This window comes from Ctenopharyngodon idella, chromosome 16 (genome assembly GCF_019924925.1).
Source record: "Ctenopharyngodon idella isolate HZGC_01 chromosome 16, HZGC01, whole genome shotgun sequence".
Lineage (NCBI taxonomy): Eukaryota > Metazoa > Chordata > Actinopteri > Cypriniformes > Xenocyprididae > Ctenopharyngodon > Ctenopharyngodon idella.
Window position 1 is genome coordinate 26,181,533 of NC_067235.1, and position 23,722 is coordinate 26,205,254.

The following is a 23,722-nucleotide window of genomic DNA, read 5'->3' on the forward strand; positions in this document are numbered from 1 at the left end:
AGCTTATTTTCAAGTTGAGTTAACTCACATTTTTAAGGCAGCAGGTGAACTTACATTTCTAAGTTTAACCAGCTGAAAATATTTTACAGTGATGTTTTTGAAATAGAAATATTTTTATAACATTAAAAAGGATTTTACTGTCCCTTTTGTTCAATTTAATTCATGCTTGCTAAATAAAAAATAAAATAAATAAATCTTATTGACCCAAACGCTAGTGTTGGGGATGTATGTATTTGTGTGGGGGATTGTTAACATGAGTGTGGTGGGAACAAAAATGTTTTTACAAGTACTTTGCAATACTCTTGACAAAAATCAAATGAGAAGCTAGTTAGTGTAGTAGGACGCACATTTATTGCAAACAAATTCAAACACAGCAGTGCACAAACATATGAAGTAAATGAGCATATATATCTGGATTTGTGGCTACCAAAGCTCATCTTTACATATATTCTGATTTAGTTCAACAGCTGAAGGCACTTTTTTTACTATTTATTTTGAATGGTGCCATTGTGGCCCCAATAACTACAAAAAAATCTCTTAGATAACTTCCATGACAATTTGATTGATCTTAAAATTGCTCTACTGTATGCAAACAAAAGACATTATGGAAATTATATCCTCAGACAGTGGGTTAATACTGAGAAAGTAAACATGGTGAGTACATGGTATTCTTTTGTCCAATAATGGACAGTGCTAGTCCAATGGAGTCTGGTTGTTAACCACTTATCAACCTCTCACAGAATGAAAAAAGCACATTTCAGTAACACAAAACCTCCCTTCCTGTTTATGTTTGGTGTTAATACTAGATAAGCGTGGAGCTCTTAAGCTTGAGTGGGAAGAGCTGCTGAGGCCTCCTTGATCTTATCCATGACAATCTGCAGCTGTTCACGGATCTTCTCGGAATAGGGGGCGAAGAGGCTGGTCAGCTCATCCATGCGGCCCTCTAGGGAGGTGCGCAGCTCCTCAGCGGTCTGTTCCAGCTTCTCCTTCAGAGCTCCAGCCTGGACCTCCAACTGCTCGCTCACCTCCCGTGCCTGGGACGTCATCAGCTCGCTAATGGCACCCAATTTCTGGCTGGCACCATCCTTGGCCTGGGTGAGGTATGGCTCTAAACGGTCCTTCGCGGCATCAGCATTTTGGGAAGCACGAGACTGCAGCTCACCCAGGTAGGTTGCCACGGTGCTGCAGGGAATGAAAGTAAAGATTAATATCTTTAAAAATTACCTACATTTTCACTAGTTGAATGCTTTACCCAATTTGCATTTGACCCAAGTCAACCCACTTGCAATTCTTTCAAACCACCTGAAAGAACATCCAGACTTACGTGCGGATCTCCTCGGTGTCCTTGTTCAGGCGTTTCTTCAGTTTGCGTGTGTAGGTGCTGACACGGCTCTTCACATCATCTGCGTTCTGCTCCACCATGGTCTTCAGCTCTTGCAGGTACTGAGTGGAGCGTTCCTTAGCGTCGGTCATGTCAGTTTCCAGTTTGCTAGCCAGGAGCTGGAGATCTTTGCTCAGCTGACCAGCAGCATCAGAGGCGTATGGTGTCAGCTGGGTTTGAAGACTGTCACTGTATGAGCTCAGCTCAGCCATGGTGTCAGTAATTAGGGTGCTGCAAAAAAACAAATCAAACAAAAAAAAAAACACTGGTCACATACAATGTTTCAGCAGCATGTGTGCTATTTGATAACGCGAGGATGAGTATGACGGTGCTGTAGATATATGTTAAAAGGGCTGCTGAACTTACTCAAGCTCTCTGCTGACCTGGGAGCCCTTGATGTCCTGCATCACACCGTCAGCATGTGTGCTGAGTTCGGACACATACTGCCAGAAGCGGTCCACCATCTCCTCCCACCTGGGTTGAGGGGCATCAGCCTGGAACAGGCTACGAGCATGGCAGCCTACAAGGGGTGTGAAGAGACTTTTAACTTTATGCCATATTAAGTTATTCACAGTAAGTGAGCTAGATACTTTACAGTGTTTACAAAGCTTAGCAGATGACCTGTATAAATTGTGATGTAGCAGTTGATAAAGATGCATTATAAAACATATCATTGTGCACTGATATTCAAAACAGATAGAAAACTAAACCATGAGTGAATAGTTTTTTTTCCCCTTACCAGTAAAAACTGCCAGAACAAAGATAACCACAAGAGACCTCATTTTGATGGACAGACAAGTACACCTGAGGAAAGATCAAAAAAAAAAAAAAAAATCAGTACATCTTAAACCACTGGCACAAAACATATAAGATCTTTAAAGAGAAACAAATTATATAAAAGTCAACAGAAAGTATAAACGTTGGAAATGGGAAGTTTAAACTTATTAATTCACAGGTTTTAAATTATTTAAATCCAAACAGTATTTTTAAAAGCCTCTTCTGAAAATCAAAGCCGAAACAAAGCAAAACAGAAAACAGCATCTGAAGGTACGAGTATGAATGCAGGATTTGCTTCACTCATACGCGTTTAATACTCAGTGACCGTTAACTGGAAGTGTAACAGGCAATAGTTTTACTGACAAACTGGTTATCCTGCATATAAACTGTAAGGTAATAAGCTGTTGATTACTTCATGAGTGAAGAGCGAGCGTTACTCACCTGAGAAGTGTGATTTTCCTTCGTGTAGAGGGACTGGGGATGTTACGTCTTTTATAGTCCCGGGACGCACCCGCTGCCTTCACAATCACTGCCACGTGATTTCGCCTTTGTTCGGGGCTCGCGCATCATCCCACGCGTCACTGACTGCAGCAAGTGTGCAAAGTCCGCATCTTTTCGCACCAGGTGGGGATAAAATGCGCTATTAATATAGTTTATTTTCGAAATTTTTAAGGGCACATCTCCTTTCATATTGTGTTCAGGAATTCATGTAGGCTATGTTCTGACTATTACAAAAACTTTGCGTCCCTTAGCTTAGCCTATATAATTTATTATAGACTACTCTGTTAAATATCCTACCCACATATTTAAAAAGCATATCGTTGGCGGTAACACTTTATTTTACAGTGCCGTAGTTACACGTTACTACATGTACTTACTATATTAATACCAGTAAAATATGCATAATTACAAGTAGGCTAACTAATCCTAAACCCTAACTGTAACTCTATAAGTACATGAGGTTAATTAATAGTACTCAGTACTTATTTAAGTAATTACAATGTAACTATGGCACTGTAAAATAAAGTGTAACCTTTTATTTATAGGCTATTATTTTTTAGCTATTTAATTATTTAGTTTTAGTAGATATTGCTGCGTGGATCAAAATCGAAGTTGTTGTCCTTAAACGGACAGTTTACAAAGTCAAACAACTGTAAATGTCCCTGTGGGACAAATTCGTGATTAAAGAAACAATTGAGCCTCAAGGTAAACTTTTTTTGCTGGCGCCAACATTGTTGCTCGAACGTTTTACTGCAATGGCCTATCAACATGGATGAGCCTATTAGCATGTCTATAGAGACCTATTGGCCATACTATTGCTCACTTCACACTTTCGGATTAGCATTCACATAAGCAATGGCAATGGTGGTAACAACAACAATAGTGCATTTTATATTATATATAATAAGTAAAAACAAATGTTTCATAATAACATCTAGTGCCTTCCTTGTAATTTTGTTTAGTAAGTTATGTAGTGATGTGTAATAATGTCACAAATTTCAAACTACTGCTGATTGCAGCCCGTTTGATCACAATGCCCTTCCACGTCTAAATGGCCTAGTGTTTATCTTTAAAGATAAGACATTCTTTAGTATTCCCTGTAAAGATTTAACATAATGAATACAGCCCTATATTTGCTTCAGCAATTCTATTCTGAACATAACACCACTCAACAAGATCGTGTTCTTTTGTAAAGCTAATCTTTTTTTCCGGCCAAAAAGCCTTGGGTAATTACGTTGTTTTTTTTCTGTGACAACGCAAAAAAGCCTTATCACCCACAATTTGATTCCACCTATTCAGTGATCTTTAGCCTCTTGTCCCAGCTTGTCCTTTTCTCCTGGCTCAGCTCTGTCTGATTCACCCCATGCAGCTGATGAAAACAAACATGGCTTTAGTATGCAGAGGGCCCAGTATGATCACTGCATGCAGACGTCCACTATTATTTATACTCCTCTGTACGTTCAATTTACTGTTAATCCTTCTGCAAATAGATTTTATTTTATTGAGACATTTATACTAAACCCTAATTTACAAACCTATTTTATTTTATGGTCAATTTTGGAACAATTTTTTGTGTTCTTGGATGTTTCTGCCTCCTAAGGATGAATCAGGTTGGCACACCTCATATGACGCTTCTGATAAAAGCATCTGATAAAAGAATTATTGTAAATGTAAGATAGTTTTGAGCAATGACATTTATTCTGTGTACCAAGGTGACCACTGACACTGATGAAACGTCTAGGCTAGTTGTCATCAAAACGCTGATGCACTATATCAAAATAGATACTTCCCTTTTTTTGAAATAGAGAGTACACGGGCAACATGTAAATATTGCAAATTATAATGCCCCACAGTGTATACAAAATACATTTTAACAGACTACAAAAGAAAAACAAAAAAGGCAAGATTAAGAATGAATTATGACTGTTATGGTTGCTTCAGGCCCTTCCTATGCTTTTGTGTTACACTCTTTATGGATTAGTTAGATGAAAGCATTGCAAACTTAGCTCTCTCTGTAATTCCTTTTTCTGTTTTTGATAACAGTTCTTTCATGAGGGGAAGATCAGTGCCAATTGCTGGACAAAAAGTGTTGGATCAGTGCCAAGTGTTGGATTTAGAATTAGGTGAACACATTTTTTTTTTTGTACTGAATTTTCCCGATGAAGTATTTGACATGTGGTTTCACCAGAGTGATTATTTAATTATTTGGTGTTGCATCTAATAAATAATGAAATTGGAGAAAATGTGGCTGAAAAATTGACTATACTGTTTAAAAAAAATAAATAAATAAATAAATTCAGCGTGATGATTTAATTATAAGCTCATGAAAGGACTTGGTTGTTTATGTCCCATGTGGTTTTTGGATAAATGTGTGAAAGGTGAACAGTAAGTAATGAACGCATGTAACCTCGGCCAACTCATTTAGCAGAATAGGACTGCTAGGTCCAGTGTACCGTGTGAGAGGATCTATGCGCTGATAGCATCTATTCTTCATCACGGCCACGACTCAAACAGATATGCACTGACTAGATTTATCCAACACAAACACAGCACAAGTACTCTACAGTGAGGGCTGATGAACTCTAGTGACTCTGACTCTTTGTTTTTCTCTTTTCTTGCTTTCTGTGGTGTGTGATTCAGTCCTCAGTTGTGTCATTTGGGAAGGTTGTCTACATTAGTCATTGTTTTCAACAGTCAGGCATTCCAGGTCAAAGGGCTCTCAGCTGCTTTGTGTCAGAGAAATCAGTCATCTGCATCTTAATCTGAGTCTCGAACCCCTCGTCTCTGTGCAAAAAGTGATTTGGTCACACTTTATATTAGGCCTGGGACACACTAGATGATTTTCAAATCTTAACCGATTTTAAAACTGACCACAGACATAATGACAGTTTCAACCGATTTTTAGCATTATATTCCTCTGAATGCATACACTATGATTTGACTGGACTGCGAGACCACACACCTGTCGATTGCAGGAAGGATTTCACATTCACAGTAAGACGAGATCTCGAGACTCGTGAGATCAAATGTGACTTGAGAAGAAAAACAAATGGAGGACAATCGATGTTGTCAACTGGCTCTCCTGCCTCGCGTTCTGATTTTTACAGTGAAAAACAAAATACAACCCGAATTCCGGAAATGTTGGGACGTTTTCTAAATTTGAATAAAATGAAAACTAAAAGACTTTCAAATCACATGAGCCAATATTTTATTCACAATAGAACATAGATAATATAACAAATGTTTAAACTGAGAAAATGTACACTTTTATCCACTAAATGAGCTCATTTTAAATTTGATGCCTGCTACAGGTCTCAAAAAAAGTTGGCACGGGGGCAACAAATGGCTGGAAAAGCAAGAAATTTTGAAAAGATTCAGCTGGGAGAACATCTAGCAACTAATTAAGTTAATTGATATCAGGTCTGTAACATGATTGGCTATAAAAGGGATGTCTTAGAGAGGCAGAGTCTCTCAAAAGTAAAGATCCAGTCTGTGAAAGAGTGCGTAAAAAGATTGTGGAATACTTTAAAAACAATGTTCCTTAACGTCAAATTGCAAAGGCGTTGCAAATCTCATCATCTACAGTGCATAACATCATCAAAAGATTCAGAGAAACTGGAGAAATCTCTGTGCGTAAGGGTGAAGGCCGAAGACTTTTATTGGATGCCCGTGGTCTTCGGGCCCTCAGACGACATTGCATCACTCATCGGCATGATTGTGTCAATGACATTACTAAATGGGCCCAGGAATACTTCCAGAAACCACTGTCTGTAAACACAATCCGCCGTGCCATCTGCAGATGCCAACTAAAGCTCTATCATGCAAAAAGGAAGCCATATGTGAACATGGTCCAGAAGCGCCGTCGTGTCCTGTGGGCCAAAGCTCGTTTAAAATGGACTGTTTCAAAGTGGAAAAGTGTTCCATGGTCAGACGAGTCCAAATTTGACAGTCTTGTTGGAAATCACGGACACCTGTGTCCTCCGGACTAAAGAGGAGGGAGACCTTTCAGCGTGTTATCAGCGCTCAGTTCAAAAGCCATCATCTCTGATGGTATGGGGGTGCATAAGTGCATAAGGTATGGGCAGCTTGCATGTTTTGGAAGGCACTATGAATGCTGAAAGGTATATAAAGGTTTTAGAGCAACATATGCTCCTCTCCAGACAACGTCTATTTCAGGGAAGACCTTGTGTATTTCAGTAGGACAGTGCAAAACCACATACTGCAGCTATTACAACAGCAAGGCTTCATCGTAGAAGAGTCCGGGTGCTGCATTGGCCTGCCTGCAGTCCAGATCTTTCACCTATAAAGAACATTTGGCGCATCATTAAACGAAAAATATGTCAAAGATGACCACAAACTCTTCAGCAGCTGGAAACCTTTATCAGGCAAGAATGGGATCAAATTCCAACACCATGGCTTCACCATGGTAAACATGCCCCCGTCCCAACTATTTTGAGACCTGTAGCTGTCACGGGAATAATACGCGGATGCAAGTTGCAAGTAAAATCTCTTTATTGAGAAAACAACAGAGTCCAACACGTTGCAGCCAGCAGGAGAGTGGTGACACAGGGACTTCGATGGGCAATCCTGAACAGAAGAGTGAAGACCGTGTGTAGAGTATCCAGAGTGAAAGGAAAACACCAGGTGAGTAATCCAAACGGGACTGGAACCGGAACAGCACGACACGATGACTCAGACAAAGGAACACACAGGATAACAGGAAGCAGCACGGGCGATCTCCAGCAACGATCTGACAAACATGGGACGAAAGACAGGGCAATAAATAGGCTGGTAGATGACATTCAGCTGCCGCTGATCACTGGTAATCAGCGGTGACGCCCACATGAAACAATCAGCGTGACGAACACACACACACACACACACACACACACACAAACACACAAGACCAGAATGAGACAGCGGATTACCAACCGTGACAGTACCCTCCCTCCTAGGAACGCCTCCTGGCGTTCCCAGACGAACCTACCTGTCGATTGTAATCATCGATAAGGGAGTGATCCAGGATGTCCCTAGCAGGAACCCAACTTCTCTCCTCCGGACCGTAACCCTCCCAGTCCACCAAGTACTGGAATCCGCGTCCCCTCCGTCTCGAGTCCAGAATACGGTTTACCGAATATGTAGGTTCCCCGTCTACGAGTCGCGGCGGTGGGGGAACCGGGGCCGGCGGATTAATGTGTGAATGAAACACGGGTTTAATCTTTGATACATGGAAGGCGGATAATTCGGGATGTATTCTCCTGTACGCCGGAGGAAGTTTGAGTCGGACAGCCACCGGACTAATGATCTTGGTGACAGGGAACAGGCCAATAAATTTGGGAGCTAACTTGTTAGATACGGAGCGGAGCGGAATGTTCTTGGTAGAAAGCCACACCTTTTGACCCACGACGTATACGGGAGGCTTCGACCGGTGGCGATCGGTCTTAGCCTTGGTGCGCGCCCCCACCTGAAGGAGAGTCTCACGGGCTCTACTCCAGGTGTGGCGGCACCTCTGGACGAAGGCGTGAGCGGAGGGGACCGCGACTTCGGATTCCAGACTGGGAAAGATAGGTGGCTGGTAACCTAAGCTACATTCAAACGGAGAGAGGCCCGTGGACGACACTGGTAACGAGTTATGAGCGTACTCAACCATAGAGAGTTGCTGACTCCAGGAGGAAGGATTCTTGGATACCAAACATCGCAACACTCTCTCCAAATCCTGGTTGGCTCTCTCGGTTTGGCCATTGCTTTGAGGATGGAACCCCGAAGACAGACTGACAGTCGCACCCAGTAACTTACAAAACTCCTGCCAAAATTTGGACACAAATTGGGGACCCCTGTCGGAAACCACGTCCATCGGGAGGCCATGTAACCGAAAGACGTGATCTACAACAGTTACCGCTGTCTCCTTGGCAGATGGTAATTTAGGCAAGGGAATAAAATGAGCCGCCTTCGAGAACCGGTCCACTACGGTCAAAACGACTGTCTTTCCCTGGGAGGGTGGGAGGGCGGTAATGAAATCTAGCGCAATGTGGGACCAGGGTCTCGAAGGGACAGACAGCGGTTGGAGTAACCCATCTGGGGGTCGATTGGAAGTCTTACCAGTGGCACAAACCGAACAAGCCAAAACAAAATTGCGAATGTCGTGAGCCATCAATGGCCACCAGAATCGTTGCTTGACCAAAAAACTGGTGCGTTTAAACAATGTCCCCACTTGATAACGTCGGACCGTAACCCCTCCGGCACAAATAAACGATTCGGTGGGCAACCGAGCGGAGGCGTTACCCCTTCTAAGGCCGTACTGACCCTCGATTCGACCTCCCATGTAAGAGTGGAGACCACTAATGTCTCAGGTAAAATACACTCGGGAGTAGACGGGCGTTCGGAAGGATCAAAAATACGTGACAAAGAATCGGGTTTGATGTTCTTGGAACCCGGGCGGTACGAGAGAGAAAAATCAAATCGTCCGAAAAAAAGTGCCCACCGAGCCTGCCTGGAGTTAAGTCTTTTAGCAGACCTGATATATTCCAGGTTCTTATGATCAGTCCAAACGATAAAAGGTACCCCCGAACCTTCTAACCAATGACGCCATTCTTCCAACGCTAATTTGACCGCCAACAACTCTCTGTTACCAATGTCATAATTACGTTCGGCGGGTGATAAACGATGGGACAAAAACGCGCAGGGATGCATCTTGTCGTCTGTGGAAGAACGTTGAGACAGAACTGCACCTACCCCCACCTCTGACGCATCGACCTCCACCACGAACTGACGTGAAGGATCAGGGGCTATGAGAATGGGGGCCGAAACGAAGCGGCTCTTAAGTTTGGCGAATACAGCCTCAGCTGTATCGGACCACCTGAACGTAGTTCTGGGGGAGGTCAAGGCGGTCAGAGGCGCGGCTAGTTGGCTGAAATTACGAATGAAACGCCGGTAAAAATTGGCAAACCCCAGAAACCTCTGTAGGGCCTTACGGGAATCTGGACTTGGCCAATCTACCACAGCCTTAACCTTGTCAGGGTCCATACGTACTCCCTCAGACGAGACGATGTATCCTAGAAAAGAAACAGACTGTGCATGAAAATCGCATTTCTCCGCCTTGACAAAAAGCCCATTCTCTAGCAGCCTCTGAAGCACTCGCCTGACGTGCTGAACGTGTTCCTGGAGAGAAGAAGAAAAAATCAATATGTCATCCAGGTAGACATATATGAACTGGTCAACCATATCTCTCAACACGTCATTGACGAGTGCCTGAAAAACCGCCGGGGAGTTGGACAACCCGAAGGGCCTGACCAAGTATTCGAAGTGCCCCCTAGGGGTGTTAAAGGCGGTTTTCCACTCATCCCCCTTCCGAATGCGAACCAAATGATAAGCGTTACGTAAATCCAATTTTGTGAAAACGGATGCTCCCTGCAACCTCTCGAAGGCTGAAGACATCAACGGCAAAGGATAGGTATTCTTTACCGTGATGTTGTTCAGTCCTCGGTAATCAATACAAGGTCGCAAGGAACCATCCTTCTTCCCCACAAAAAAGAACCCCGCCCCCGCTGGAGAAGAGGAAGGTCGGATGAACCCTGCTGCTAGAGAATCAGAAATATATTTCTCCATGGCCTCCCTCTCGGGAACAGAAAGAGAGTAAAGTTTGCCTTTAGGTGGAGATTTACCTGGCAGTAAATCTATAGCACAGTCATAGGGACGATGCGGAGGGAGAGAAGCCGCACGGGACTTACTGAACACTTCCTTCAGATCCAGGTACTCCACGGGCACGTTTGATAAATCCGCTGCCTTCTCCTGAAACACAAAAACAGACACAGGCGGACAAGCAGACACAAGACAAGACTCGTAACACTGTGTGCTCCATTCAGAGATAGAGTGTTGGCGCCAATCCACCCTGGGGTTGTGTTGACTAAGCCAGGGATGACCAAGAACTATGGGTGCCAGAGGGGAGTCCATGAGGAGAAACGTGATGGTTTCAGTGTGGTTGCCTGACGTAGTAAGAGTTATGGGACAGGTAGTAAGGGAGATGCTGGGGAGTTCCTGTCCATTAAGAGCATTAACGGAGATCTGTCTGGTGAGAGGTGTGATGGGGAGATGAAATTTCTGAGCGAAATGAATGTCCATGAAATTACCTTCGGCTCCGGAGTCCAGTAAGGCTTGGCAGGTATGTGTGTGGTTGGCCCATCTCAGTCTTACCGGAAGGAGAGTGGATGGTGAGGACTTCTCAGCAGAGATCCCCCTTCCGAATAAATAGGCTGGTAGATGACATTCAGCTGCCGCTGATCACTGGTAATCAGCGGTGACGCCCACATGAAACAATCAGCGTGACGAACACACACACACACACACACACACACACACACACACAAACACACAAGACCAGAATGAGACAGCGGATTACCAACCGTGACAGTAGCAGGCATCAAATTTGAAATGAGCTCATTTTGTGCATGAAATTGTAAAATTTCTCAGTTTAAACATTTGTTATGTTATCTATGTTCTATTGTGAATAAAATATTGGCTCATGTGATTTGAAAGTCTTTTAGTTTTCATTTTATTCAAATTTAGAAAACATCCCAACATTTCCGGAATTCAGGTTGTAGAAAAAAAAAGAATATGGGTAATTTTCTTTCTCAATAATCAATACTGGTTCTCTCATTCAGTGACTGAGAAGTCTTTTCTAGTGTACTACTGCAATTCTGAGCATTTCTCTGGTTTCATGTTTCTTGGTTCTTGGATTTTTGCCTGTCTCTTGGATTTCCCTGTCTGCCTGTGTCTTTCTGCCTTGTTGTTTGTTTGGACTGCCTTCCTGTGTATTTTTGACCCTTTGCCTGTTTTTTAACCTTGAGTGTGGATTAGCATTAGCTTGTAGATGCACCATATTTGATTGTAAACGTTCCTTATGTGTTTTTACAGGTATGTCCTTTTGAGTCCATATATGTTTGATGTAAATAAATAATAAAAGAACTCCAGATAACCATTATCATCTGTTTTTGTACTGGTGGTGTAAAGGAATATGAATGATACTCTTTTTGCATGTTTAATCATATTTTATTTAATGTTTTGTTAGTGCATCATTGTGTCATGACTATTTTGAGGGGCCCAATCATTACTAACTCATTATTAACTAACATCAACACATGCCTTGTTAATGCATTATTTTGTCATGACTTTTTTAATTAACATGTCATGACACATTTAATTAACTCATTATTAACTAACCATACACTAACATCAACTTGTGTCTTGTTAATGCATTATTTTGTAATGACTTTACTTGAGAGGGCCCAATCATAATTAATTCACTGTTAACAACTTTCTAAATTCAGCACATTATTTATCATAAACTTACTATCAAATACACATATACTAACGCAACTAGTATTCAGGCCAGTAAAGTGATGTTGTGTGGCTTTTCAAGAAGTCAGAGAGTGGAGGTACAGTATCATTACGGCCTGCGTCTGGATGGAGATTGAACTGTACTGATCCCAGCAAACGTTCTGACCATGGTTCTAGTTTGGTTGTTTCTTTGGGAACTGATCCACAAATGTTCTTTGTGGGTTTTGCATTTTTATTTTTTGTTTAGCTGTGCATAAGTTGCAGTAGGGTGAGTTTGAAGGGAAAGAGAACAAAACAAAACAAAACAAAACAGATAAAGACCTTTTAAGATCAGTTACTTATTAGTGTATTTAGTGTTTTCTACATTTGATGAGGAGGATCAATTAATTCTGTGCTATTCAATAATGTTTATGACAAAGCTGCAGTCAAAAGTTTAAACTCTGATAATATTATTTAAATTTGTTTACTTCTTATTACTTCTTAAAGAGGCTGTTTGATTTTTTTATCCATAAATGTTAATTAATTCATTAACTATCAAACATGTAATAACATGTAGTTAAGGCTGCCGTTATTCATGCATGAATCCATATGACTTCTGTCATAATTAAGGTTAGCTCTTCATTGGTTCATGATTATTTCATGCTTTCAATAATCATTAGTTCATGCTGAATTAAGTATTAATTCAGGTATTAGTACATGATTATTCATGTACCCTTATTGTAAAGTGTTACCCAGTTTTTTTTTTTACTGTGACCTCGGACTGAGCTTGTACACACGTGTACCCTGTTTGGTGAAAATATCCCATTGCAATCAAGAGATATAACCATTTTAGTAAAAGGCAACTGCCTACTTCAAACGTTTTGGCGTTCTGTTGTGAACCTGAATCAATAAATTCTTTTGATAACTTTTTGCCATGAATGTTTCTAGATGATGCATGTCAAGTTTTGAACAAACTGCACAAATGGCCTATGAGGAGTTCAAAAAAGTAGATTTTTCAAATAATCGCAAATGTTTAATGAACAGTTTGATTGACAGAAGTGGTTCTTGAGGCAAAGTTGTTCAGAATGAGGAGATTCAACATATGATATGAATATTGTGTGTATGTGTGATACTTTGCCGTTTACGTGGCCGTTTCTTTCAGACCTCTAGGGCCATGAGTCAAACAGGCCCACCGAGTTTCGTCTCAATCGGCCTCTGTTAACCTGGTCTAAAAGGTGCTCAAGGTGCTCTGTTAACCTGGTCTAAAGGTGCTCAAGGTGCTCTGTTAACCTGGTCTAAAGGTGCTCAAAATTTATTGGCCAATGGCAGCCATGTTTTTCGAGATACACAAATGTCATCATAAATCATCAAGGCAACTCGGACAAAGACAGTGCATGCCAATTTTCAAGTCAATTGGACTAATGTAGTTATAGCTGTTTTTATGTTTTATTCGTATTATAGCGCCACCAAGTGGTAAATCTCCGCAATTTTTTTAGAAGACCACAGAATGAACATGAGTACATGAGTATGACAAGTTGGGTGAAAATATCTCATTTTGTTCAAGACTTAAAACCATTTAAGTGAAAGTGGCCCTGCCTACTTCGAACGTTTTGGTGTCCCGTCACAAGTGTGAATCACTGATCGAAATTCTTTTGATATCTTTTTGCCAGGAAGGTCTCTAGATGATGTATATCAAGTCTTGAGTGAATTGGACAAACGGCCTATGAGGAGTTTGAAAACGTAGATTTTTCAGAAAATTCAAAATGGCGGGAAAATGTTAATGGCTGAAATGAAATTGGATTTACTTGGATTTATTTTTGTTCGTCTTGTGCCAAGGATTCCAATAATAAGACACTTGAGTCTACGACACAGTCTAGGAGTTATGAGCAGTTTTGCGTTGTTGATCGCTGTAGCGCCCCCTATTGGCCAATCGGGGTCATACCTTGTCAGGCTCTCCCCAAATTGAGACCTATCATCTGGATAAGTTTCAAATCTCTATGCCTTACGGCTTGGTCTGCACAATCAATTTTACGGCAGAAGAAAAATAATAAAAATCCTTACAATTACAATAGGGTTTCAGCACTACGTGCTTGACCCCCTAAAAATCTTAACAATTACAATTTGATCATGCTTCCAGTTACCAATAACAATGCAGTACTCTCAGTCATGTTTAACAATTTTTTTTTTTTACCATTTTTAAATCAGTTTGTTTCCCCAACATCAGTGTGGAAAAATGCAAAATTGTGTCTGTTCTGCTGTGTAGTTCAGCTGTGTCTGCAAATGACCCACAAAAATAAGAATACAAGTAAACAGACCACCCTATATCATCAGACTTTGAGTACATCTGCTTTTAAAATTCAGTCAGCTTAAATGTAAAAGTGAACCAACAGTAATGCAAATGAAACAAGAGTTTTATTTCACTGTATCAGGTTCCTGTTTAAGGTCACTTCAGTTTACACATTTAGCAGCTGCATTTAAAGAGTCTGTTTATGCCTTCCCTGGGAATTAAACCTAAAACCTTGGTGTCGCACCATCTCTACTGCTGAAAAACACAGTTTAAACCATCCTAAGATACTCAGGCTAGTCTAGTTTTCTGGTTTAATAGTACACTCATCAGCTGTGCAGGCTGGGAGACCAGCTAGAGCATCTAGAAACCAGCTTAGGCTGGTTACAGCTGTTTTTTCCAGGAAGGCAGTGTCTTGATAATGATGACATGCTTGAATGAACTCTTGGAAATGTCAGGATTAGCTTCTTTGTGTATAGGTAAAAGATGAAGGTTGTTTTTTTGTTCTGATGAAAGTGTGTGGGAGACTTTTGGAAGTCTTGGCAGCACAGGTACTTTTACCTGCAAGGACAGCTCCCAACATGTTGCCGCTGGCATTTATGTGGGATTTTTATGTGTTTATCTTGCTGTGGGTGTTTATGAATGTTCTGGCAGCATGTGTCTTCATGCATCCATTAAAAAGGAACTGGCAATCAGTCAACAACAAATGCGTTGCATGACCTGTAAATCTTAATAATCTTATTTTTGTAGTGACTTGAAATGATAGTTTCTATACTATTGATATTCTTGACTATTGATATAATTATGATTATATAATATATTTCATTTCCAAGTAGAAATGTTCAGCTGTTAACTTCAGCAATACTTGTATTAATTAAATGATCTATTTGCAATGGTTCCGATTGGGAGTTCCTAATCAATTGTTGTAGGTTGGCCTTCACTGTAAAAAATGAATGTGATTTTAACGGTAAAATATTGTAAAAACGCTACAGAAAAAAATTGTAAATAGGTTAACAGTAAGTTCCCGTGTTATATACAGGGAAAAACTGTAAAAGCTCTAACCAGACATTTATGCAATTTTCACAGTAAAATGCTGTAAATTTTACAATTTACATACGTTAAAAAAAATCAAAATCAATGTATAATTTACAGTCAAAATCTGTAAACTGATGTTCCCACAATTCCCTGTGTGACACTCCACATTTGAAAGAATTTTGTTTAAATAATCATGTTTCTTAATAGTTTTTGTTATCAGTTATGTACATTAGGGTTTTATGTTACATCTTCTGTTGTTTAATGAATGTTTATTGCATTATTTAAGTATTGTGGGTTACCATGATGATGTTTTGCGTTTGCATGAATGACTCTGTGCACCTTCTTATATTAGTCTATATTTCAGCTCGTGGAAAAGCTACTTGTGATGAACTCTGATTCTTCATGTGGCTTTCTCTTTTACCACCTGCATTATTATGGTGGTTGTCAGTATATGTTAAAGGTAAAAAACAGATTTTAGTAGTAGTGTGCATTGTTGAATTTATTGGTTTACATTCAAATTTTCTTAAAATACAGTTTTATACTGTAAAATGTACATTTTGTTCTGTAAATGTGTTTACAGTTTTCCTGTATTTTTTACAAAATTATTCTGGCAACCACAGCTGCCAAAATTATTTTGTAAAAACTACGGAATTTTTTTTACAGTGTTTAATTAGTGGGACATTAGTGGGATATTGCTTCTCCTTTAAGCGGTCGCTCTAAGATGCACTATGTATCATAGACTGTAAAAAAAAACATATGTATAGCCTACGAACGGAGAAGCAGAGGTAGTTTTTCTCTCTCATATTTATCTTGCATTTACAAGTGATGGTAAACCGAAGCTTTCTGAAACAGAAGTTTTCTGAAGCGTTTGAGGCTTTCATCAAATTGTGCCGAAAAACGGTTCATTACTCGAAGCTTTTCAACACCGTGCACGACCGTGCACACTAACGACATCTTGTGGTCAAAAGGTGGAAAAGCTGCCTTTGCGTCTCATAGAGACAGAGCGCATTTAGGCCACGCCCATACCGTGGCGTCACATCCGGCTTTGATTAGTAGCGTAAAGGAATTTCCACCTGCATTATTGTCAATGGACAGGCGCAGTTTTGAGAAGAAAATTATACTTGTTTAGTGTAACTTAACAATAAACTTAAATATTTAAAACTGTTTATTTAGACTTACATGATCTCCTACAATGTATGTCATCTTTCATTTTAATGTGTAACATTATCTGAGCGAGGCGATCATCAGCGCTGCCGGTGTACTGACGGCATGATGAGATTAACGAGCAGCGCGCAGCTCAAGTTACTGCCAGAGGAATCGTCGGACTGATTTCATTTTGTTTGTAATGTTATTTTTGCAATATATAAACGCCCATTATTGTCTACAGCATAATGCTATCCAATATTGCACTCAAACACGGAGGATATGATTTGTTTACGATAATCAACCAGTTATTTTTGAATGATCGTCTATGGGCTGGACATATTCCTTTATTTAAACAACTTCAGTTTGATGCAAGCATCGTAAAGTAAGTCCATGAAAGAAAATGTGAACATTTTTGTTTAATACAATACATTTTCCCCAACCCTTTAATTTAATCCACCCAAAAGAGACTTTAGTCGTAGTTAATATTTTAAGCTTTGTCTAATTAAAGCTCTTTAAAGTGATTTGTTGTTTGAATTTTATTTTTGTAGTTCTGTGATAAAATAAGATGATAACTCTGAAGTATTGCGCATACACATACAGAATGGCTTGCGCGCTTCCCATTAAAATAACGAAATATGCGTCAGAATATTATGACGCCTTTTTTCTTTGATTCACAATACTCAATTAATGGTGGTAAACAGAGGTTGGTGTCTTTAGAATAAGTATCTGTGCTTAATTTTACAAAAATAAATCACAACATTCCCAATAAAGGCTGCAGCGGAAGTTATTTTACGCTAATACTTGAAGCTTCCGCTTTTCGAACGCGGAAGTGTGATAAAGGCCTATTGCGTGAAGCTGCCTCCTTGTCGTTTCTTGCTTCTAACAAAAGACAGAACAATGGCTAAAAGCTGCTGTGTGACAGGGTGTACAGTAGGCCTAATGATGGGCAAATGAAGCCTCATGAAGCACTGAGGCTTTCCCCTCATTGTACCGGGAAAGATTCAAAGCTTCAAGAGTGTCGAAAACAGCGCCATCTGGTGTTCAGTAAAAAATAAAGCAACCAAAATCCTGTGAAAGAAGCTTCGTCGGACGAAGCAGCCGCCACACATTCTATAGATAGTTTCATGTTACATGCTCAAATAAAAGCCTAACAGTGCGTGTGTGTGTTGAATTTCCCTCTGTGATAAATCAATTTACCCATTAAACTGGCATTTAATGCCAGTATGAATATTAATATGATGTAGTAGAAGAATAATGTACACATAGCCTATATGAATTGCAAATGGCAAATATTTTATTTTCCTGAAATAATTTGTAGGCTTTACCTAGCACGCCCATTTATGCTCGGCACAAGCTAAAAAAAACCCCCAGAACTAAGTGTTTTTATTTTTATTTTTAGCATATCCTGTCTAGTGGGCGCAGAGTAATATGCACGTTGCGCTCTTTCTCAATTGCCTGTATCCACTTTGTGTCCTTAAACGCAGTAGCATGTTTACCCAGCACGCAATTGCATGGGGTCCCTGCGATTTCTCCCAAAGGGGACCCCCCAGTGGTGTAGTCTACGTGATACACAGGTGTATGCCGTATACCCACTATAAAAGGTCAAGGATTTCCGTATACCCCCTTAAAAAAGCGCGAGGATACGGAGGATACGGCAGCCTGCCCTAAAGCTCACGTTAACTGATCCTCTCCTCAGCTTGAAATAATGAATGAACATCTAAAGATATGTTAAAAGATACAGTACAACTTACCGAAATCCGTATCATGTCTCGTGTAATCGCTTAATCAGTGTTTCAACCGTGACGTTAATAAAAAAGCTTGTAAACAAACAAACGTAACGTCACATTTACCTCAGAACAAACATATTCAGTGACCATAAGCTCGTTAGTCAGCTAGAAAAATTTACTCTAGAGAGCAGCATTTAGCTAAATATATACTCCATATTACAAATTAATTATAATTTTTAACGTTCTTTAATAGCCTATAATGCATGTTTGAATAAATCCATCAAGTTGACAGCCACCATTTAAATGTTTATATTTCAAAAAATGAATTGGAGTAGAAATCATTTTAAAGTTAGTAGGCCTATTATAACTTTATTATTATAAAAATTTCCTTAAGTTTTTAAGGAAAACTTAAGGACACAAATCAGTTAAACAGAAAGTTGTTTAACAAATCAGTTAATTTTAACTTTCAATATTAATGTAGTACCAATTGATTCCCATGTATATTATACAGCATTAGTTTTTTTTTTTTCTTGAGAAAATTTGCCATGTAGCCTACTGTACCTGATATACAGCAGTGGTTCCCAACCACATTCTTGGAGGCCCCCCAATATTTTGTATCTCTCCTTTGTCTGACATACCCAATTCAGTCTCTACTAATGAGCTGATGATCTGAATCAGGTGTGTTTGATTAAGGAGACATGGAAAACAAACATGCAGTGTTGGGGGGCCTCCAGGAATGTGGTTGGGAACCCCTGATATATAGTATATCCAAAATAACTGATATCGAATCGAATTGCAAGCTTGTGAATCGAAATGCATAACTATGATGACAGACTGGCAGGAAATGGTGCAAAACAAACAGGGTGATATTGTGACATACGGATAAGCCTCATCTTTCCATTATTGTTAATAACAGTTGCAACTTGCACTCTTAAATGTGCATTGAAAATTGCCAGCTGATAAAACCTATGCTCTAGGGACCATATTCATATAACATCATGTAGATCTTAACTGGCTGAGTTAGACGGTGATTGACACTAAACAGCAGAAAATCAGCCCAGTCTCTCCAGCTGTAAATGTCATTGGCTGTTAAAGTCTTGTGCTGCTTATAATAAATTGACGTTGATAACACACACATAAGCAGTCTTTCAGAATGCTCTCAATTACATGAAGCTTAGATCAGATGCATACTATATGCATTAGTGAGTGTGGTGGTGCTTATGGTGTGTCGCTCTGGAATGGGTGAGTATGAGGCTGGGAGGGAAAAATCACAGTATACTCACTACAAAAAACTAGACCCCCCACCCCGGAACGGGATCGTGGGGCCCCCTCCCAGAGATTTGCTTAGGGCCCCCACTAGCCTAAACACGCCCCTGCTTAAACGCTTGTTTTTTTGGGTCGACAGCTTATAAAAACTTAGTTCTGTGTTTTTTAGTTGGTTTGCTGTACACCCTGTCACATATCAGCTTTTAGACATTGTTCTGTTTTTTTTTGTTATAAGTCAGAAATGACAAGGAGGCAGCTTCACGCAGTACAAAGTCAATGGAGATGGTTGGATTGTCCATATATGTAGGCATATATGATCAAAATAAATGAAGAGGTTATTGTGTTATGTTATGATGCTTGTGAAGTTGAAGTGCTTGTGAACTGAGGATTATTAAATTGAATAGTCTACGCCCAAAAACTACACATGTAAATTTTATATGCATTATGATTTATTTCATATCAAAAAGCGAATGACACTCGAAACCTGCGCAAGGGGTTCGCGGATCAGAATAGAAGCAGTCACATTGTTGCATGTGAAAACGTCACTGATCACGTGGTTATAGCAAAACGAATCAAGCTCCAGTACAGGGCTTCACTGTGAGATTTTTAGTTTTTTTATTTATTTATGTGATCACAGAGATATCCCGTGCATCACAGCACACACAAGCTTTGAGGCAGTCTGTCTCAATCGAGATGTGTTATGGGCTGCCCTTGTCAGTCTCCACGACAGGTCAGGTGTTGTGCCGAATTTAGACCCCCCTATTGGTAGGTTTAGGAGTAGGTGTGGAGGAGGGATTCAGATTAGGCAATCAGGTTGCGACTTCAACGAGAGCGGTAATAATTTGGCAGGGGGTCGAAATTCGGCACAACACCGGCATTTGGTTAAAGCTTACGCTTATATCCATCACCAACTGTCAGATCTTTCAGTAGCTGTGGTCTACTAAAAGCCTCAAAGGCATCAGGGCTAAAGTGGAGAGAACAAAGACGCGGATCTTTATCAAGTTTTATTCATCCACATTCTTCACAACTTGCATTCATTTCTCCTCTTAACGCTAGTAAAGCAGTGAAGACTTGCATCGCTTCTCTTGTTGCCCATCGACTGAAAATTACAACCAAAAGCTGCACAATGTGGCATCGTATATTATATTCCGAGTTGTGTTGCGGTAAAAATAGCAACAGCGTAGCGTCAGTAGCTCACCGAGTGCAACCATTTGAAGTCACTGACGTAGAATGCACTGTGCACCTAAACAAAATGGCGCCCCCCATTGTCCAAAATATGTCATGGATTCTTTATATAACGTAAATCTTTCATGGGTTTTCCACTGCAAATTTCAGTAAGAAACATCATTTACGTTATATTAAGCCATACAAGTACCCTTCCCTTTAAGGTATGTTGTTTCAATTTGTGATCATTAATTTAACTGTTTATTGTGTAATTCGTGAATTTAATTCGATATGTATGTGTACTTAGGTGTATACTAGGCTATCATTATACTAATTGCCTCGTGGTATATTTTCACGTAATGACATGCTGTGTTTGTAAAAAAAGAAGTTAAGTAGTTAAGCAATCAGAGTTTAATGCACGAGTTTACAGCATATTTGAATGTTAACTTTTACAAATGTTATGTATTTACCATTTACATGTTTTATTTGCGCTGTCATGTTATTTGAGATAGTTCACCACTACATTTACTCGTATTAAATATTATATACCGCTTCTGTATATATTCTTTAAAGGGATAGTTCACCCAAAAATGAAAATTTGATGTTTATCTGCTTACCCCCAGGGCATCCAAGATGTAACTTTGTTTCTTCAGTAGAACACAAATGATGATTTTTAACTCCAACCGTTGCGGTCTGTCAGTCAAATAATGCGTGTAAATGGGAACTCCATCTATAAGAGTCAAATAAACACGACAGACAAATCCAAATTAGACCCTGCGGCTCGTGACGACACATTGATGTCCTAAGACACGAAACGATCGGTTTGTGCGAGAAAACGAACAGTATTTATATAATTTTTTACCTCTAAAGTTCTGAACGCGCTCTGACAACGGAAGTGATGTCTCGCACTCAGTGAAGCAAAGCGCGAGACATCAGTTCCGTCATCAGAGCACGTTTTTTTGACCTCACTAACCGGATGCTGAACGGAGTTGGACATAGTGGTGTTTTAGAGGTAAAAAATTATATAAATACTGTTTGGTTTCTCGCACAAACCGATCGTTTCGTGTCTTAGGACATCAATGTGTCGTCACGAGCCACAGTGTTTAATTTGGATTTGTCTGTTGTGTTTATTTGACTCTTACAGATGGAGTTCCCATTTACACGCATTATTTGACTGACAGACCGCGACGGTTGGAGTTAAAAATTATCATTTGTGTTCTACTGAAGAAACAAAGTCACCTACATCTTGGATGCCCTGGAGGTAAGCAGATAAACATCAAATTTTCATTTTTGGGTGAACTATCCCTTTAAGCTTTCGCGCTCAGATGCATGGTGTATGCGAATGGAGAAGCAGAGGGATGAGAGAGTAGGCCTTCTGATGTCTGTGTATTCTAATCTTGCCTCACTACTCTGTTTAAGGACTAAAATCTGCATATCCATCATCCCGTTTATGGTGTGGTCGTGTTTCTGTGGTGTCCGGAGGTTACCACTGCTACATGGGCATCCACTAGGTGGCATGTGTGATGCACAAAACTAGTACATAATATGGCAGCACCTTTGTCCACATAATAACTCAGTGATTGGATAGAAATTAGGCGTCTGACTAAATTTCCAATGACTCATAGTTCAAGAAGTCCCTCATCAAACATCCAAATTTGTTGAGTTCGGACACAAACTCCCAGAAGCCGTCCACCATATCCTCCCACATGGGTTCATCAGCCTGGAACAGGCTACGAGCGTGACAGCCTACAAGGGGTGTGAAGAGACCGTTACTTTTATGCCATATTAAGTTATTCACAGTGAGTGAGCTAGATAATTTACAGTGATTACAAAGGTTAGCAGATGACCTGTATAAATTGTGATGTAGTTGATAAGATGCACTATAAAACATATGATTGTGCACTGATATTCAAAACAGATTAAAAAAAACTAAATCATGAGTGAATAGAGTTTACAAGTAAAAACTGCCAAAACAAAGATCACCACAAGAGACCTCATTTTGATGGACAGACAAGTACACCTGAGGAAAGATCAACACAGAAAAAAAAAAAAAAAAAATCAATAGGCCTAAACCACTGGCACAAAAAAAATATATATAAGATCTTTAAAAAGAAACAAATTAGATCAAAGTCAACAAAAAGTATAAACTTTGGAAATGGGAACTTTAATCTCCTCACAGGTATTAAAATAATTTCAATCTGAACAGTATTTTTAAAAGCTCCTTATGAAAATGCACCAAAACAAAGCAAAACAGAAAACAGCATCTGAAGGTACGAGCAGGATTTGCTTCACTCATACGCGTTTAATACTCAGTGACCGTTAACTGGAAGTGTAACAGGCAATGGTTTTACTGACAAACTGTTTATCCTGCATATAAACTGTTAAGGTAATAAGATGTTGATTACTTCATGAGTGAAGAGAGAGCGTTACTCACCTGAGAAGTGTGATTTTCCTTCGTGTAGAGGGACTGGGAATGTTAGGTCTTTTATAGTCCCGGGACGCACCCGCTGCCTTCACAATCACTGCAACATGATTTCGCCTTTGTTCGGGGCTCGCGCATCATCCCACGCGTCACTGACTGCAGCAAGTGTGCGCATCTTTTCGCACCAGGTGGAGATAAATTGCGCACTTTATATAATTTCTTTTCGAAAATTTTAGAGGCACATCTCCTTTAATATTGTGTTCAGGAATTGCTCATATAGCCTATGTTCTGACTATTACAGCAACTTTGCGTCCCTTAGCTTAGCCTATATCATTTATTGGCTACTCGCCTAGCCAGATATTTAAAAGGCATATTTATATTGGCTATAAATACCTTGAGTGCAAAATCTTTATGCTTGTCTTTACTAACAAGTATTTATTAATATTATTGTTTTATTTATAGGCTATTATTTTTATTTAGCCTAATTATTTGTCACCATGTCTGGACCAACTTTTTATAAAGCATAAAGAAATAGAACAGTGAAGAAAATTCTAAGTCTAATTCTGCTTGAGAAAACATAATTTTGAACTATTTGCAAATAATATTTGCATTAATATTTGCACACATGCACTTTTATTTGTATGCCTAATATGTCAAAAACGTTTTTGGTCTCGTCACTCTGTTAGGAATGACATTAATCACGTGAA

At 39.8% G+C, this 23,722-nt stretch overlaps 1 protein-coding gene across 2 annotated transcripts; it reads right to left on the reverse strand.

Moving 5' to 3' along the window:
• Nucleotides 1–328: 328 nt before the first annotated feature.
• apoeb (apolipoprotein Eb) lies at nt 329–23,111 on the reverse strand. Of its 2 annotated transcripts, none has more exons than XM_051865684.1 (5): nt 23,028–23,111; nt 2,121–2,185; nt 1,748–1,901; nt 1,325–1,612; nt 329–1,182 (listed from the first exon to the last, which is right to left on the reverse strand). In XM_051865684.1, exons 2-5 carry the CDS (start codon nt 2,161–2,163, stop codon nt 822–824), a joined length of 846 nt encoding a protein of 281 aa, XP_051721644.1. In that variant the 5' UTR covers nt 2,164–2,185; nt 23,028–23,111; the 3' UTR covers nt 329–821. The 2 variants fall into 2 exon arrangements, with proteins under 2 accessions (XP_051721644.1, XP_051721643.1); XM_051865683.1 differs by lacking the exon at nt 23,028–23,111 and adding an exon at nt 2,600–2,718.
• Between the last annotated feature and the right edge of the window lie 611 nt (nt 23,112–23,722).